Raw genomic sequence first — 19,346 nt, 5'->3', positions numbered from 1 at the left:
TTTTTTTCTTCATTCTCTTTTCCTACTCCAAGTCTTACAACAGTTCTTCAGTCCTGTATCAATTAAGACAATATCTGATGCCAGTGTTAATACCTGTTATGTATTAGATATTTGATACTGCGTAACCCTGTTTTTCCAGCTTAGCTATTGAAAGTAGAAGTAAAATTATGTCACCTATCTGTGCATTAAAATTACTGTGTTTGCCCCTAACGCTGAGTTCCTGCACAGTTAAGACATGTTTCAAATACTGACTTCAGTACAGGAATTTATATCTTTTCCCAGAAGTCCTTTGTTTAACAGGAAAATAACACAGTACTGTTTTAAAATCTCTTTGCTCTTCACAATTGTTAAAATTCCTTTATGCTGCAAACTACTTTTAGCACTGAGTGGGATGGAGTTTACTTTCAGTTTTTATTAACTCAGGAATGTATCATCAGTGCTGAAAAGAAAGATGAGTGAAGAACTGCATAATTCATAATCACTGCCACAAGCTTCCTAGAGAGGTGGTTGATGCCCCAAGCTTGTCAGTGTTTAAGAGGCATTTGGACAATGCCGTTAATAACGTGCTTTAACTTTTGGTCAGCCCTGAAGTGGTCAGGCAGTTGGACTAGATGATCATTGTAGGTCCCTTCAAACTGAAGTATTCTGTCCTGTTCTGTTCTGTTCTGTTCTAAAGGAAAAAATGTCTAAAAAGGACAAAAATCTACTTTACAGTCTTCGTTACTATATCACAACAGTCCCCTGATTAAGGACATCTTCCAGATCTCATAGATAGCAGTTTCTCAGCAATTTTTACCATAAGACAAAAATAACTTTATACACTTAGTATAAGTTTTAAAGAGTTAATATAAAGAAATAACTGGCTATTCCATGATTCACAAAGACCCCTATATTTTATGACAGTTACAGCAGTGATACTTCACAATCTTTGTTTATAACTGTATTTTGTCCTTTTTAATAAACTGTTTGTTCTAAGTATGTAGATAATCAAGGAACTTTGTGACTAGCTACAATATGGAATAATGGATAATAAAAATTCTAGTAGTAAAAATGTAATCTCATGGGACTCCATGACAGCTATGGAGTCATGGAAGACTAGAAGAACGAACTTTGAAAAGTTAAGAACTTGAAAATCAGGAAGTACCAGACTTACAGCTGCCTGAGTAACTTAAATTCTGATCATTTGCACTTTCTTTCTTTGCATTGAACGTCAGGTCTAAAGTATGAAAAACAGGTGTGCAGTGGTGCAGATACACAAAGGGGCAATTTAACATTGTGCAGACAACTGTATCCAACATTTTTTGAAATGTTGACTTTTCAGTCTAATGACTTTCTGAAATAAGTTTATTTCAGTATCTTTAAAAGTAAATTCCTAGGGGTGTGAGTTTATTTTATTTTTTTAAGTAAAGAGGTAAAATAAATAATTTATTTTCTAAGAAAGTATAACAACATTACATGTCCTTAGCAGGTCTTCACCCTTAAATCTTCAACAATAGGGTACAAACAGTGGCAGGAGGAGAGTCTTAGTATAGCTTTGTTTTGTCTGTTTTGTCTGCTCCGCAACACCTTAGTTGGCATCTTCTAGGTATGGCTTTTGTGGCAGCCCTATCCCAGACTTAGAAAGTATACCTTCAACTAATTTGGCAATCCACTAAAATTTGTGCATTGTAAATAAGAGGAAGGAGTTTATAATATTTAGTGATTTTATACTTTTGCTAAAGCTTGAGTTTTGCATCACAAAGGAAAAGCACTTTTCCAACAGGAGTGGATTCCCTTGCTAAATATATTCAGTGTTATTTCCTGCCTGTATGGTCTCTCATACAGCATTCTGTGTTAAGTGTTATGAAGCAGGACAACTTTAGTCAATTACTATTCATCGATGATCATGTTCATTAGAGATCAGAGACATATTTCCCAAACAAATCAGCCTTGTAAAATGATATTTATGGAAAACATCAGTAGATCTTCAGGAATCATACTTGCGGAAGTGTCTAAGCAGGTCAGTTGATATTCTCTTCATATAACTCAGCTTCAAGAAGGTGGCCATTGCTCATGTAGGACTAATTTAGAACCTGTTGTCACTAAAGATACGTAAATACTACAGATGATACTCTCTCTGTCTATAGCTGTATGTATATATCTATAATTACTGCTTCTGTTTGTTTATTGATTAAATAATTATAGGTCTACTTGTAGTACAATTTCGGAACATTAAATCTGTGTGCATATTCAGATGCTATTCCCCATTATATTATTCACATTGTAAACAGGAGATTTGAAGTTCAGTCTAGGGAAATTAAAAGGGTGTCTGAAGTGGCAGAGGCAAAGAGAAGTCTTTTATAGGGACTCCCCATTTTCTAATGTTAGTGAATATGCACTTCTAATCTGATGTTCATAGTTGTTCTTTGATCTATCCCTTTTGAAGTTGATGCAGGGCTAAACTAAGAACACAATGAGTAGCCACATTATAGGGCTAAAATCACACTAGGAAGCCAAACTAAAATGCTGAAAACTGATTGATTCAGTAAAGCAGAAGGTTTTTTAGAACTTAGACACTAACTCTAAACGAAATAATTTTGACAATATCATGGAAGAATATAGAGAAGGCGATAACATAAAGCATGATTTTATAAAAAATAGATCATGTTAGACTAACTGCATTTTTTTCTAATTTAAAAACTTCTGTTTTAAGCGTAATGCAGTGAAACTAATCTGTCTTAAGTGAAGCTTTTGATAAAGTCTTGTTTAAAAAAATATTTTTGCATTTGGTTGTTATATAAAAATATTTATCTACTGTAGCAATAAAGATTAATAAAAAAATCTCCATGTTGTTTAAAAGAGATGGGTAAAATGGAGACTAGTAAACTGAAAATTACTGGGATTTTTCTAGTACTGGGAGTTTTCTAATAATACTTGTCAGGTATCAGATCTAGGAACAATATGTTTAAGGAGTCCTGTAGCAACCAAGGGAGAAGAATTAGAGTGCTAAATAATGTGAAGTTGAAAGGTTTCAACATTACTGATGAAGACCAGATCATCATACCAAAAAAATGGGATGACCTTGAAAAGTCAAATAATTAAACTGAAATGAAATTGAATAGTAAGAGCTCTGGCTTCAGAGAATGGACTGTTTATCTGGAGAAAGCAAGGAAAATAATGGGGATCAGAGAGTGTTGCATGATTTTGTGATGTTTGTAAATTGCCAGCAAAATTCAAAAATGCTAGTAGAATTCTGGGATGTACAGGATGTTTTTGTAAAGAAACAATAATTACACAAGTTATTGATAAGGCCTCACAGGCAAGGTTGTATTCTGCTCTCAGAGTCTCTTTACAGAAGATGCTACTTCTAACTAGAACAAGTACAGAGAAGACTACTGAAATGGGTGAGAGTATATTTAGTCTATGTTAAGAGAAAAAAAATGTAGGCATTTTCTTTAGCCTGGAACAATAAAAGCTAAAAGAGAATATTGACAGTGGGATGTTCTCAGTGATTTTAAATATTTCTTAGCAGTAGGTGCATCATCAAAGTCTGCTGTTCTGCTTAAAACTTGAATTGTGAGAAACTGCAGACAGTGATTAGGAGTGTCACCTGCAGATTTTTCAGTGACTGGTGCTTAGATTCACGTATCAGTTGTTTGTCTGACTGCCTGCCTAGAACTGTAAGAATGTTTGACTGACAGCCCTTGCTATTTCTTATTCTGTCTCTTCTGTGGTCTCACCAATGAACGCCAATTATTCAAGTTTAAACAGGAAGGGACAACACTTTCTATAATAAGAGGTCACTGCATAAGCAGCTTTTATTCTGTAGTGCATATTTCTGTATTTTCAGAAGTAAGCCAAACAAAGTGCGTTAGAGAATTATATTTCCTTTGGAAAATATAGACACTATCTTATCAGGCAATGGAAAATTAGAGTCAATGTAATTTTTAGTTATAGGGAAAGCTTGAAGACCTGTGAATTTGACATGGTCTGAGCAAACATAACCATATTTTATGTTTGGACAGAAAAAAAGCTGGCTATATAACACTAAAACTTTCACTTCTATTTGTCATTATGTTTTCCCAGCTTGTTAACAGAGGATGCTAGTTAGTCCTGTGCTCTGTAAACTGTTCAGTGTAACGCTTGCTTCCTTTAAAATATCTTGTAGATTTTTTCACTCTTAGCTGCCACGATTAAGAAAAAATGACACCCATTATGCTATTCAAGTAGCATTAATGCAAAATTCAAATAACTTTTATATGCTTAAATACCAAATATATTAGTATTTTTAAACATATTTTTTCATTACATACCAACCTTTTGTTGACCCAAAACCTTAGTAAAGAACAAAAAAAATCCCCTGGATTTAATGCATTGTTTTCTGCATGAGTAAAATATAGGGGCGATGAAATGAGGTCACTTTCCTTTCTTGTCTGTTCCAACCTGCTGCTTGAATTCCAGAGAACCAGTTTTCAAAATCGTTGTTATGAGTTTTTTTTTAGAGATTGCTCCATATGAGAACAGTTTTGTAAATTATGTTTTAATGTGCCTGATGAAAAACCTATTATATTTCTAGCAGTATCTGTTCTTGTCTATGTAATAAATCATTGTATGTATACAGTAGTTAGATCCCCACAGTAAATTTATTTTGTTTGGAAAATAAATATATTGCTTTTCTAAGTATTCAGATAAACTGTAATGGTGTCATGTTTTCCATCAAACTTGTTAGACAGTAGTTTATATATAGAGCAATAAACATTTGGATCTTCTTTTAGTAGCTGCTTGCTTTTCACAAGGAGCGATTTCAATCCTGTAGCAAGTAGCAAGTTCTATAGCCCTCATGATCTGCGTGCCCAAGTCCAACTCACTGTCGGTGAACTAGTTGAATGCCTGTGTATTCTGAGAATTTTTGCTGATATCTGTCTATACCCAGGGGGACGGACCACCATTGGTCCTCTTCTAGTCGAGGTCTTCTCTTTCCTTGCCTTTCCGGATATCAACTGTATCCTGGTTCGCTCCAGTTGCTGTTTGGCCACAAACCAAACAAACATTCAAACAACACTCACTACCCCCACCAGAGTTTAGCCCTGAATCTAGATACATCTGTGCTGGGGAATCATTTCTATACAATGACTGAAGCTGGCCACTCAAACTGTCTGGAAGAAACTTCCTATTTCTGTCCATCTTTTCCAGCTGTTATTTGTTCTGTGGAATTACAGTGATCCAAATCAACTTGTGGTGGTGTTGTTTGCTTTTCAGAATTAGTGAGTAGGGTTTTGCATTATATAAGCCTGAGAAATGTGAAGTAAAAAAAAAATAAAAAGTGGAAGCCTTCACGGGGGTGACTGGGCAGGAGAAATATTTTCGATACAGAGAAAAGCTGACTTGAGAGATGGTGCATAGTCTGAAGGAACATTTTGTATCTTCTTACTCAAAGATTTATTGTATCTATTCAGCTTGAATTTATATGAATCCTTTGATAAGTATATTGCATGACAGTACTGTGTTATGTGAATGTGAAAATAACCACTGGGCTATTTCATTTGCCTGTGACTGTCCTTACTGTGTTTTTCTTCAAGTATATTTACATGCTATGTATAATATAATTCTCTTTCAGTTAGACACATTGCTTGTTTGTTGTATCTTCTGACCAAAGGGATTAACTAGAGTTAAAGGTTTTGCACGTAATTCCCGCTAAGAGGAAAAACTGTTAATGGAGTTCATGTTTTTAATGCAGTTTTCTGTATTTACATGGAAGTGTGAAGTCCTACTTTCCTAAACACTAGGGGAATTCAACAACTAGAAAGAGCTTCTACTCATGACACCTCCTTTTTTAGCCTTCATTTTGCACTAACAGTCTAATTTCAAGCTTTCTCATAGAACACATATGCCAGAGTTTTTCTCCTTTTTCTAGAAGTTGATTATCTCCTTAAAACACTGGCCTGCCTCATTCACACACAAACACGAAACATAGTCTGCCCAAAATGATACTCAGAAAAGCTGTTACTTCCACAGAGATCATACAGTTTCTTAGAAGGAAATAGCTTAAAAATAAGAGGTTTTCTAAGGCTTGATCCATCCTACTACCTCATCTTTAACTTCACTGTGAGTTAAAAAAATTATTAAAACTATCAGACATAATAGCAACTGAAGAAAACTGCATGTGGATATATGTATCTATGCATTTTTTTCTTGATTCTTTTAAGCCTTTTGGGACTTGTCATTGTAGGACACTGTAACAGCAGGTATAGAATATTATGACTGTAAAGGTTGTTCTTACAGTTGAATGGATTTTTTTTCTCAGACCTGTATGATAGAGGGTCATATTATACAAACTCCTTTTTTTCCAAGTCACAAAGTCTCATTAAATTACTGGGATATGGATTCTTCAGTGAATAAAGAAGTGTCTTTCAAGTGTTGTTAATACTAATTAAAAGAAAACACTTAATTTTTAAAACTATTGCAACCCTTAAAGGCTTACTGTCAAATGCATATTGAAGTTACAGAAATCTTATGCTGTGCTGAAACCTCTTTTTTAACAACATCAACAAAGTTATTCATTTGATATGGGAACCACATTTACAAAGCTGTTTATTTCAGCTGTTCAGATTTTCAGATTAATTTCAGGCATTCAAGTTTCAGATGTCTGAAAATATTAATTTCACAATTTAATTTTTGTCTTGTCACATTCACTGTCTGCATACTAGTAGTTTTAGAAGAATTTTATTAAGAGGCTGTAAAACCACAAACAGAAGTGAATTAAAGGAAAAATTAGATGAGACTCACAAAGTATGAGATCAGTTGTGCAGAGTTCTACTGATAGCATTGAAGTTGGCACCTTTCTCTAAAACCTCTTCAATTTTAAAAGCATAAATAATAATGCTGACAATATCAACTCTCAGAAGGCATGAACAATCAGGTGCCTGTCATCTAATATTTACATCCACAATGTGTGGAATAATATTTGTTGAATTCATCTGTTCCTGAAAATCGGGATTTTTTTTAATGTTTTGGTCAGCTGGATGCATACTGCTAGATCTAGATCTTTCCTCTGTCTTGGACTCGATGGACTCTCAGTGGACATGTGTTAGACTTGATGATCTTAAGGGTCTTTTCCCCTAATCCTTCCCCCCAGTCTAAATGATTCTGTGATTCTATGTGGGAACAGATGAAATAAAGATAAATCTTTTGGACATCATAGGTGATTGGGGCAGGCTGAATAAAACTAGAGGATCTTATTAGGGGCATTTCTAGAACTGTGCCACAGCCAATGAAGATTTTCTGGAGATTGCAGGGCTGTGGATGTGAACCTCTCATCTTCAACAAATTAGGTATTTTCTTCCACTTTGCTTATCGTAGTGGTTTCCTACTCTCTCTGCCATTTGGAGAGTATTTTTTACCATGATCAGAAATCTTTGTAAAACTCCTTTCCTTGCCTTCTTCTTTTGTGCACTGTTGAAAAAAAGATGGGAATGTATATAAACACCTGTATACAGATGGGCTTTTATGGGCTCCACAGTGTAATGGACTTCTGTATAGTCTGGAGTGTACCATAATTATTACTCAAAAGTCACATTGCCCTTGGACTTACAGAGAGATTTTGTCCAATGTCCTATGCCTTATTCTCTTTATATGAGCAGAGAAGAAATAAATAATATTTTGCATGCTCAGGTAAATTTAAAAGCTACAAAAAAGAGGTAAAATGAAACTTTCACATATCACCTACTTTTCTACAAGTGAAAATATTTAAACACAAATATATGACTTTTTATCTTAAGTTTTGAAGTGTTCTGCAACAAACGGGCTTGTGCAAAGCATTTGACACTGTCCCACATGACATCTTTGTCTCTAGATTGGAGAGATGTGGATTTGATGGATGGACCACTCGGTGGATAAGGAATTGGCTGGATGGTTGCACTCAAAGAGTTGCAGTCAATGGCTCGATGTCCAGGTGGAGACCAGTGGTGAGTGGTACTCCTCAGGGATCGGTGTTGGGACCGGCGCTGTTTAACACCTTTATGGGCGACATGGACAGTGGGATTGAGTGCACCCTCAGCAAGTTTGCTGGCGACATCAAACTGTGTGGTGCGATTGACATGCTGGAGGAAATGGATGCCATCCAGAGGGACCTTGACGTGTTTGAGAGGTGGGCCCATGAGAACCTCCTGAAGTTCAACAAGGCCAAGTGCAAGGTCTTGCACCTGGGTCGGGGCAATCCCAGGCACAAATACAGGCTGGGCAGAGAATGGATTGAGATCAGCCCTGAGAAGGACTTGGGGGTGTTGGTTGATGAGAAGCTCAACATGACTTGGCAATGTGCACTTGCAGCCCAAAAAGCCAACCGATTCCTGGCATGAAAAGAAGTGTGACTCCACTTGGAGTAGTGTGTTCAGCTCTGGGACCCCCGACATAAGAAAGACATGGACCTGTTGGAGCAAGTCCAGAGGAGGGCCACAAAGATGATTGGAGGGCCGGAGCACCTCTCCTATGACGACAGGCTGAGAGAGTTGGAGTTGTTCAGCCTGGAGAAGAGAAGGCTCCAGGGAGACCTTATAGCAGCCTTCCAGTGCTGGAAGGGGACCTACATGAAAGCTGGAGAGGGACTTTTTGCAAGGGCATGTAGTGATAGGACTGAGGTAATGGCTTTAAACTAAAAGTGGGTGAGTTTAGACTAGATATAAGGAAGAAATTCTTCAGTATGAGGGTGGTGTAACACTGGAACAGGTTGCCCAGAGAAGTTGTGGATGCCCCCTCCCTGGCAGTGTTCAAGGCCAGGTTAGATGGGGCTTTGAGCAACTCGATCTAGTGGAAGGTGTCCCTGCCCGTGTCGGGTGGGTTGGAACTAGATAATCTTTAAGGTCTCTTCCAACGCATTCTATGATTCTATGATTCTATGAAATATTTAAGTAATTTCAGCCTTCACAGCCTGAATTTGTATGGAGGCACTGTGTTTATGATGCTGTCAGTGCAAATATGTTTACAAAGCAGATGTGAATGAATGCAGATAGTAGTCATATGTCACATGAAAAAAACTGGAAAGTGAAATCTTAGTCCAAGATAATTTCCTAACTTTGCTTTCAAAATGCGATGTTTAAATGTGGAAATGTGAAATCATAATTCAGTCAGAATGGTTTGAAGTTTTGAACTGTATATTTAAATCATCTTTAATATATTTCCATAGTGTTTGTTATAGTTAAAAAAAAACAAGCTCAGGTGACAGAAGTAGATGGTTTATGATATTTTTCATGTTATAGACTTAATCTGTTGTGAAGATCTGAAAAGGAGTAGTTAACTGATCAGATGCATGTGATTCCTTTGATTTACACTGTCAGAAAGCAGTTTTCGTGACATGCTGGTTTGATTCAGCTCTCACAACAGTTTGTAAGAGATAAGGAGGTTGTCAGAAAGAGATTATTGGATGCTCAGGGACTGCTTTTGAAGTTACTTTGAGCTGACAACTAATGAGAACCTTTTTTTGATAACTTACCCTTCAGTATAGATAGATGTTATAGTTATTTTTTGGTTTGCAAACTCATGGATTAAGTATGGCTTGCTTTGCTGTTTGTCTGTAATATAAAATCTGCCCTACCACCAAACAGGGAGTTTGTTAATTCCCTTTTTCTGTTTTGTGTTTTTTTTCTGGTGAGTATCTTCTTTACTGTGTGTTAGAGCTGAACAGCAATGTTTTGGCATATTGAAGATGACAAGAAGTCTGAATTCAAAACTGAAGTGTTAGTGTGATTGCAGTGAATACGTTTGGCATGACAGCAAGAAATATTTTCTCCCAAAATGTAAATACTTTTTGTAAGATAAGCATACTCTTGTATGTGAGGAGCCCATGAAGAGATTAGTTAGTTCGAAGTGTTTCTCTTGACAGAGGTTACTTGGGATGTATTTGACCAAAGTTACATGAAGCAGCAGCTGGTTTTGCCTCCAGATGTACTTTTCAGTAACCTTTGACTTTTTTTTTTGTACCTCCTAAACATGGTAGTTAAGATAGTTTTGATACACACAATAAAATAATAAAATAATACTGTTGGGAGCTGAAGGCAGTGTGACATGGAAAGAGCTATTTTTAAAGACTTAGAATTGTCATTCCAAGAACATGTAGGAGATAAGAAAGGCAAGGAAACTATAACTGAAGGAAACATGGAATAATACCGATAGCTTCAGTTTCAATGTTCTCACTTGTTATCTTCAGAAGGATTAGTTGTTCAAGAATTTTCTCTTCTCATGCAAATGGGTAAAGATATTTAATAATGCAATATCAATCATGCAGAGTTTAATTAAAAAACAGGCCTTAAAATTTATACCTGCAACTTAGACTTGGCTAAATGATTCCAAAAGACTAGTTCTGATAGAGCCAGTCCACTGAGACAGTTTTGCCACAGAGGAAGATGGAATGTGAGTTCTTATTGTTCTGGTCTTATAAAGAGAGTGAGAGCTCTCAAAATGAAATTTATTAGACAACATATCTGTTTTCAGTAAAAGATCCTGGACTGAACCATGATGGAGCTAGTGCTTATGTAAAATTGTCTCCTTTGTACCATGAAATTGGTACATCAGGCTATTTCATCAGTTTGGTAATACATCACAATAATCCGTTATTTTAAAATTAGTGTAGCTAATGAGCCTTTGGAATAAGCTGAGGACTTGGGTTCTGACCCATCAACAAGCATTTCCGTAGACTTCACTGGTCACTGAATCAAACTTTCACAAATATGATGGTACAATCTTAGGTTATTTCCGAACTGTGAAGTAGGTGCTTGCCACAGTAGATCTTGGGACACTGAGGGACCTGGCTTTACAGGGAATGCTTTCCAGCCTTTCCGTCTGAAGGAGATGGAAGCTGACAGAGGAAATGGTATGTGTCCTCATACTTTCTCCCTAACATGGACTCTGGAAGTAGCTAAGGATTATCCAGCTGAAGAGCTAGAAGCTATTCTTGTTTCACATGCAATTTAAACCACACCTTGGTCACAGACAGTGTGGTTACTGCACAGGCCTTAGAACTTATATTTGACTGGTGATTAGAAACTGAAGGACTGGGTATTACTGTCACAGGCCTGAAATTTCTCTTTTGTATTTTTATTTGAGGACATACTTCACTGGCAGACAAAATACTTCTAAATAGTGATGAAAGAAACTACAATGCTTATAAGTTTGAAATTAAGAAAATATCAAATGTTGATTATATATAACAAATCCTTATGCAATGAAAAGTATCCTTACAGGAAACCACTGAGGCTAAGGAATTATTCATATCAAGGATCAGAACTTTAATTGTTGGTTAAATAAAATTTTGAAAATTCGAAAGATACACACATCCTGCTTATAAGCGTCATTTATCAGTGTTGGAGAGAAGCATTTTAACAGACATTTCTTGCTTATTCTTCTGAAATATCAGTATTAGCTGGTATGAGACATAAGATAGTTTGCTGCTCTGACTCAGAATTTATATTTAGAATCATAGAACCATTGGGTTGGAAGGCACCTTTAAAAGTCATCTAGTCCAACCCCCCTGCAACAAGCAGGGACAGCTTCAACTAGAGCAGGTTGCTGAGAGCCCCGTCCAACCTGACCTGGAATGTTTCCAGGGATGGGGCATCTACCACCTCTCTGGACAACCTGTGCCAGTGTTTTACCACTGTCATCGTGAAAAATTTCTGCCTTATACCTAGTGTAAATCTACCCTCTTTTAGTTTAAAACTGTTACCCCTTGTCCTATTTCAACAGGCCCTACTAAAAAGTCTGTCAGTCTGTCCTCCTCTTCTTATAAGCCCCCTTTAAGTACTGAAAGGCTGCAGTAAGGTGTCCCTGGAGCCTTCTCCAGGATGAACAACCCCAACCCTCTCAGCCTGTCCACATAGGAGAGGTGTTGCATCCCTCTGATTATTTTTGTGGCCCTCCTCTGGACCCACTCCAACAGGTCCATGTCTTTCCTGTGTTGAGGGCTCCAGAGCTGGACACAGGACTCCAGGTGGGGTCTCACCAGAGTGGAGTACAGGGACAGAATCCCCTCCCTTGACCTGCTGGCCATGCTGCTTCTAATGCAGCCCAGGATACAGTTGGCCATCTGGGCTGCAAGCGCACATTGCCGGCTCATGTCCAGCTTTTCATCCACCAGTACCTCCAAGTCCTTCTTGGCAGGGCTGCTCTCGATCCCTTCCTCCCCCAGCCCGTATTGATCCTGAGGGTTGCCCCGACCCAGGTGCAGGACCCTGCACTTGACCTTCTTGAACCTCATGAGGTTCACAGAGGCCCATCCCTTGAGCTTGTTGAGATCCCTCTGAGTGGCATCCCATCTCTCAGGCGTGTCAACCACACCACTCAGCTTGGTGTCATCTGCAAACTTGCTGAGGGTGCACTCAATCCCAATGTCTATGTCATTGATGAAGATCTTAAATAGTACTGGTCCCAGTACAGATCCCTGAGGGTCACCACTTATCACTGATCTCCATCTGGACTGGTCCATCCATCTATTTCTCATCTTTAAACCTGATAGCTATTATCACTTTCTCTTTTACCATTTTTTCCACTGCCTCCTTCCTCTTCACCATGCTTATGTGCACAAATAACAGTCTTTGGGGTTACAGTGTGTGCCAAACTCTCTAATCATTCTGCCTCTATCTGAAATGGAGACATAGCTTCTGGTTTTAGAAAGTAACTTCATTCTCAGAAATGATAGGTCAATACTTATCCTTTAACTGCCAGACAAGTTCACTTTACCTGTGTTGATGAACTAGGAACATCAACTGAATTTGCACAGATCACTACTGATGCTTGAACTAGTGGCTCAGTTATAAAAAACCCGAAGCTTCTGTCTCCAGTTCCCATAGAGAATTGCCCCCACATCATGTCCCCTAATTCTCCATTGAAATTCCAGACCTTGCATATGATATGAAATAATTTTCAGTAATTAAAATGGAATAGAATTTCTTTTAAAACTGGAAACTGTTGGTAGCTAAATATTAAAAATCTTATTTTGATCTCTCTAGGAATTCATCTAGATTCAAAAGAATTCAAAAGAAGACATCTTTTGTTATGATGATAATGTCATGGGAGATAAAAACAGAAAAAATCAATCCTAACATGGTATTAAGTCTAAAGTTTGATTATGATCACTTAAGCCTCAATATGTTTAATTATTTTTATTGTTCATTATTGTATAAGAAAACTCATCTTGAATTCTTGTCTGGTGTGATTGGATGAAGTGTTGTGTCATACGGTTTATTGATCTTACTGAATTTCATACTAGAGGAACAAAGCTGTAAGTACTGTAGCAGGCACTGAATGGTCTATCAAATATAATTTGAATTATTCAAATAATGAAAATATATGCTACTCTTTTTAAAAATGATTAAGAGGATTTTGAGTAATCACCTGCTTAAAACTTTGTTGAGTTCCTGCAGAAATTTGGATAATTGTGTTGCTCTTGAGGTATTGTTACGTATAACTGATACTTAATGAGGGTATGGGAAATAATAAAAAAGAATATTGTAATAGGTTTTCTATAGTATTTGAGCAATGTCTATGCACCCTGTTTTCAAATTTACTTTCCACAGCCCATTTGACAGCTATTAATATAATTCTTTATCAGATTCCATTTTCCTTCTTGTTTCACTTTTTGGATTTATATTACATTTCATATCAATATGTGTTTGTATTAGCCTTTACAGTACATTTCAATCCCAACTGATCTTACAAGTAGCCTGGAAGCTTATTGCAGTAGGGTGACAAGTAAGACTTCATTGACACATAAAACATACTCACAAAAGAAAATTTGTGAGAAAAATGTAGTGACAGACTTTTGGTTTTAGCTTGTTACACAGCAAAATTAGTTTCCTGCCACAGTGGTGAGACAGTACAGACAGTGCTGAGGTATTGGTTTGGGCTAATGCCTCAGCTTAGTCCAAAGAGAGATTCATGTAGAATAATCCATCACTGACACAACCCACTTATTTCACTGCATCTTCCAGACAGCAAATTAAGTTACTAAAGTAACATTACAACAATGTAAAAATTGATATAGCTATGCAAAAAATCTAGTCACTTTTTAATAGAAAACACCAATATTGAAAATACCTGTATAATGGTTAAAAAAAACATAATTTGATTTTTTCTGCATTGTATAGCACTATAGCTAAGCAGACAGTGGACTAACTTGGGTGATTGAAGCCCAAGTGTAGTGCTACTGCTTTGGTACTCAGTCCATGGTAGCCTGTCTGCTTTTTTATTCTTTTTCCTCTCTGAAGTGAGTGCAGAATTCCTAGTAAGATTGCTAAAGCTACACTATACTGCATGGCAAACACACCACTTTATAGGGATTGCTAAGGAAATAGGTGTGCAGAAGAAATAGCACAAGGAGTTTCTTCATTGAATGATAATTGTCTACTGAGGCTTCCAGAAAATTTAGATTCCTATTATAGTAGTGAAGTCTATACTTTAGCAGTGTGTCTTATCAAGCTCTACTGTGCAAAAACACTCTGTAATGTATTAGCTTAGCTGATCAGTCTACAAATTCAGTCAACTTAAATTGATTAGTGATAGTGTCATTAGTCTGCTATGTATTGCCTTTGAAGTATTTTTTCAAAATAACAATTTTTAACACATTTCTTCTCAGTCTGACTATACTGCAACTTATTCAGACTATAGTTTGACTAGGAGATGTTCATAAAACTAGTATCTGTGAAGCTTCTGTACTTGATGATGTTAGCAGTGTCTGGATTTAGAACAAATCTATCAACAAATTCTCTTGCACCTTCATCTGTTTTTGAGAAGTTCAGCTGTCACATTAGTTTCCTGTATCAAAACCTATCTCAGATAACCCAGTATTCCAATAAAAATTCTAATTTCTTAGGTATCTCTGGTTGTTTACTTCCATCCTGAGACCTTTTTTATCTGTCCGTTAGGATCTGTACTGTAGCAGTGAGCTTTTCTACTGGTTTCAATGATCCTGCCTTGCTAGTCAGAGGTCCTTACCATCATAATTAACTTTATTTTGAAGATTACTTTAAAAAATAAGAACACCCTCCATTTGCTTTGCATGGATTTGCAGAATTTATATTGTTAGGATTTAATGACTTCTGGATGTTTGTGTTTGAGAAAAATTAATTAAATGGATAATGAGCAGATCTTAGTTGTCAGTCTCTGCTTTTTAAAGTTACTTTCTTTTCCCTGTAGAGACTACATAGGAATGATTGCATTTATAAGACTACCCCAAATTCTACAACCCTATTAACAAACAAGAATACATAGGACTTGAGAACTGAGAACATGAATATAAATTGGGCATAAAGCCGTATGTCCACATAAATCAACTGTGAGTACTGACGTAATAAACTGGTCCAATATAGGACTTGCACACAAACCAATGTAAACCAAACCAAAGACACTCACTTATTTTACCTACATTAACTTCCTTTATCCCCCTATTACATAGTTTTATTTCGTATCACCTGGGAACCAAGTAGGTGTTTTTTAAGCTTGCAATCATACCTTTATATTTAACATTGATTTTAATCCATTTAGGTTTGATGTCCAGCTTACTGATATTACTTATTTATCTATGCTACTTAACTGCAAATGAATATAGCTATGGTTAACAAAGTGTTTGAAAATTAAAAAAAAATCCTATGTATAAGCATTGAATTATCTGATTGGTATGAGTGTACTCAGTTATCATAACACTAACATTGTATCCGATATCTGTAGAAAACTTCTGTTTGGGGTGGCATGGCATTTTGCACAGAAATCCAAATGACTATAGCTAGATAAATTATCACAGATAAATGAATATACCACAAAGAAGCAAATGAATAATTTCAATATATAAGTTTCTGTTGAATTTGTTGGCAACGTATGATCTCCAAAAAATCAGCAAAGGTCATATAGATGCATTGACTGAAAGTCATCTGAAGACTTCTTTCCAACTGTGAAATACCATTTTCAGTGACACCATCAATGTAACAGTTGTGTTAAATGACTCATTTCACAGACACCCATGTCAGATGCCACAAGTGACTGTAATCTCCTCCTAAAGCAGGGTTTATTTTTAACTTTTTGAGAGTAACATTGTCTACTCAACTGAACTTGCTTAATATTCTTGAGTGGTACATCTGCACTAAACCTTTTGCTCAGATATATTTTGGTATATTTAATATAGTATTAAAAAGTTATGCAAGCAGACTTCTATAGATTTATTTTTTGCAAATGTATTTGTGTTCTTCACTCCCTCAGTTTGCATAAGTCATGCCAACATCCATGTTTATCCTAGAAAACTAACAGGGTCATAGTATGGCCTTGAGCATTGACACAGCACTGTTAAGTACGCAAATAGCACAGTCCCTGGTTTGATTTTGTCTGGGGCTTATTTGCCTAGATAATGCTCATCCATGATCCAGGGTAAGCAACTACCGAGGCTATTCACAGTATACAATTTAAAGGCAACCACCCTGTTTTGTACACTAAAACGTTTAGCTGTACAGAAATTATCTCTTCCTGACTGTAAGTCAGGCTCAGAGAATGACTCCTGCCCTGTTTTGATTTTAAGTATAGATATAGTTCATGCAAAGATCTATTAGTCACACTGTAGTTTATTGTTTCTGAAAATTATGTGCCAGTCTTGAGTTTTGATGTTCATTTTCATAAGGGCAGTATTTTAACTTTTCTGTGGTAGCCCAATCTTTTTGTTCCAAAATCTGACCTTGAAATTTACAATAATATCCTGACTAGCTTGTTTCATACTTCACTCTTGAAATAGAGGACAACACCTTCACAGTGTTTGGTATCAGCCAGCAGATGGTGCAGTATTCCCTTCCATTTCTGAGGCTCTGGCAATGTCTGGAATTGGGTCATTTAGTATTTGATTCACCTGTCTGCAGTTTACCTTTGGAGACCTTTCAGTATTACTAGCATATGGTCTCGGGTATTTCATTCCACCAGACGACTGAAAAGTGTGAAGTAACTTCAGAGCCATCTTCGAGGACTCTTGGAGGGCATGCGGCAAAGGATTTCTGGTGGTTGACTTCCTCTTCTTAGACAGTCATAGAATCATAGAATCTTTGGGTTGGAAGGGACCTTTTACGGTCATCTAGTCCAACCACACTCGAATGAGCAGGGCCAGCTTCAACTAGAGCAGGTTGCTCAGAGCCCCGTCCAGCCTGACCGCGAATATTTCCACAGATGGGGCATCTACCACCTCTCTGGACAACCTGTGCCAGTGTTTCACCACCCTCACTGTGAAAAAGTTCTTCCCTATATCTAGTCTAATCAATATAAAACCATTACCCCAGTCCTCTGCTCCATAACTGCTCCTTCTCAGACACGCTTACAGGCAGTGAGAATGTTTTGGTTTTCCTCTGTATTATTGCTGAAGTTAGTGAAGATTCACACATTGTGGCCCTGCTTTCTCCAACTTCTTTCAGGAAGATTTGATTGCAGAACTTCTTTGTTGGTAAGATGCAAGAATTCCTGGCCTAGATATACAGAATTCATGGTAACTGTTCCAACACATTTTAGTATCTTTCTGTATTCTGGATGGTTATCTGGAAGTGTTCAGACATTGCTCTTTCCTGGGAAGGAATGTCATTTGCATATGTGGGAAATTGAACCAAATGAGCTTGTTGGGCTGGTGGAACAGATTCCCACATGAAGCAGTAAATCACTTTAAAAGTTGGAGGATGACTTTCAAGATTTATCAGTCGAAAGACAATCAGTTATGCAATTACTTTGTCAACATATGCATCAGACCCCTTACAGCTTACCAGCACTTTCGGAAAATCCCTTGGTCTTAAACATCAGTAAGGGTTTAACCAAAGTACCCTCGCCTTTAAGAGATACTGTTAATCAGTACAGAGCTTAATCTAGTTCTTGTGGCTCTGAAGCAGCTGCAAGGTAGGTCAGACACTTTTTATGTATGCTTGACTTCACCTTGCTCGAAATGTGTTTTTTCTAGTGTCTATAATCTATTGTAGGAGAGTGAAGAATTCCAGATGTTAAAGAGGCATACACATCTTAAAATATTTCAGTTACTGAAGTAACCTTATCACCCTCACAAAAACAAGCTTTTTTATACATTTCACCATATATAAAATCCTAGATAGTATTAAATATTACTGTGATGCCTTTTTACATGAAATGCTATTAAAACACATGTACTGAACAGAATGTGCTGGGTGCAAATTAAACAGTTTCTTGAATGCAGTTGAAAATTGGTTTGTTATTTAGTTATATTAGCTCTAGAGATATACAATTAGAAGTCCTGAGTAATTAGGCCACCTTTACACATATTTGTTCTTTAATTAAGCTTAATTAGTGTGAAAGTAAAGTTCAGTTAGAAGCCCTATGCTAGGGTTTCTAAGAAGTGGAGGAATGTCCAGTAGTTTGTGCGTCTTACTTACATTTGTAACTTGATTTTTAAAATGGAATAGTTTAAGTCTGGCAAAAGATTGACTAGATGTGTTTTGATTTTTAAACTGATACTGTTGTGCTGATTTCCTTTTAGGTGTAAGTTCAGCAAATATGCTGACAGTAATGACTTGGTTTGCCATATATGTAACAAAATTTGCTGTGACAAATTATTCACTAATCTGAACCCATACTAGAAATCATTTAGATTTTACTCTATGCAGTTGAAATATTGTAGATCTGTGTGTCTATTGGATTAATGGTGGAAAGGGTATAACCAAAAGTAGCAAACTTAAATTCATCCGAAATTAGGAGAACTTGCCCACCAGTCTTGTATGAGTATTGCTCTTTGTGACAGCTCAGTTAGCAGAAACTTTTATTCATCTCCAGTCAATAACTCCTAAGTCGGCCAGTGTGGCACATTGCAGCACCAACGTGGCATTAATAGAACCAAAATGAGTCATGAGAGGATGACCTGACCTTCTGTGGCAAACACCTTCCTCCTGAAACATTCCCCTCAGAGGGGAGAACATATGAGGCAGGACTTATTCCACTGAAGAGCAAGCAGAGAGCAAGTCTCATAAAAGGAGCTCCAGACCTAGAGACAGAGAACTGTTCTCACTTTCCTCCCAAATAAGCCTCATTTTTTGTATGAACTTAATGGAAGCTCTTGGAGAAGGTTGTTTTACTAGAGTCCATAAAAATCTTCATAATCTTTCCTTGGCTGGCACTGCATGTATCACTTTAAATCTTCTTACAAAATGGTATTCCACAATTCAGAATGTTTTATGGCTCCCAGATGATTCAAGATGGTAGCAGTTAGAAAATAGTACCACAAAAATTACATTTTTAAAAGTGTTCATTTTTTTCATGGTTCTAGAAACTTTTATTCAAGCAAGTACCCATATTAGAAAGTAATCTTTCTTAATACTGCCTATGTTGTTGACCTTTGCCTCAGG

At 36.8% G+C, this 19,346-nt stretch overlaps 1 protein-coding gene across 1 annotated transcript in view; it reads left to right on the top strand.

Moving 5' to 3' along the window:
- Positions 1-7,922: 7,922 nt before the first annotated feature.
- Positions 7,923-19,346, top strand: part of LOC104620609 — a 36,507-nt gene continuing 25,083 nt past the window's right edge. Inside the window, exons 1-2 of the mRNA XM_010286889.1 lie at positions 7,923-8,125; positions 10,719-10,843. Of these exons, the coding sequence (XP_010285191.1) occupies positions 7,923-8,125; positions 10,719-10,843 (328 nt within the window). The remainder of the gene's footprint in view (positions 8,126-10,718; positions 10,844-19,346) is intronic.

The sequence above is a fragment of the Phaethon lepturus genome, unplaced genomic scaffold (genome assembly GCF_000687285.1).
Source record: "Phaethon lepturus isolate BGI_N335 unplaced genomic scaffold, ASM68728v1 scaffold3110, whole genome shotgun sequence".
NCBI classification, from domain to species: domain Eukaryota; kingdom Metazoa; phylum Chordata; class Aves; order Phaethontiformes; family Phaethontidae; genus Phaethon; species Phaethon lepturus.
The sequence above is the reverse complement of the archived record's forward strand: the minus strand, read 5'-3'. Positions and strand labels throughout refer to the sequence as shown.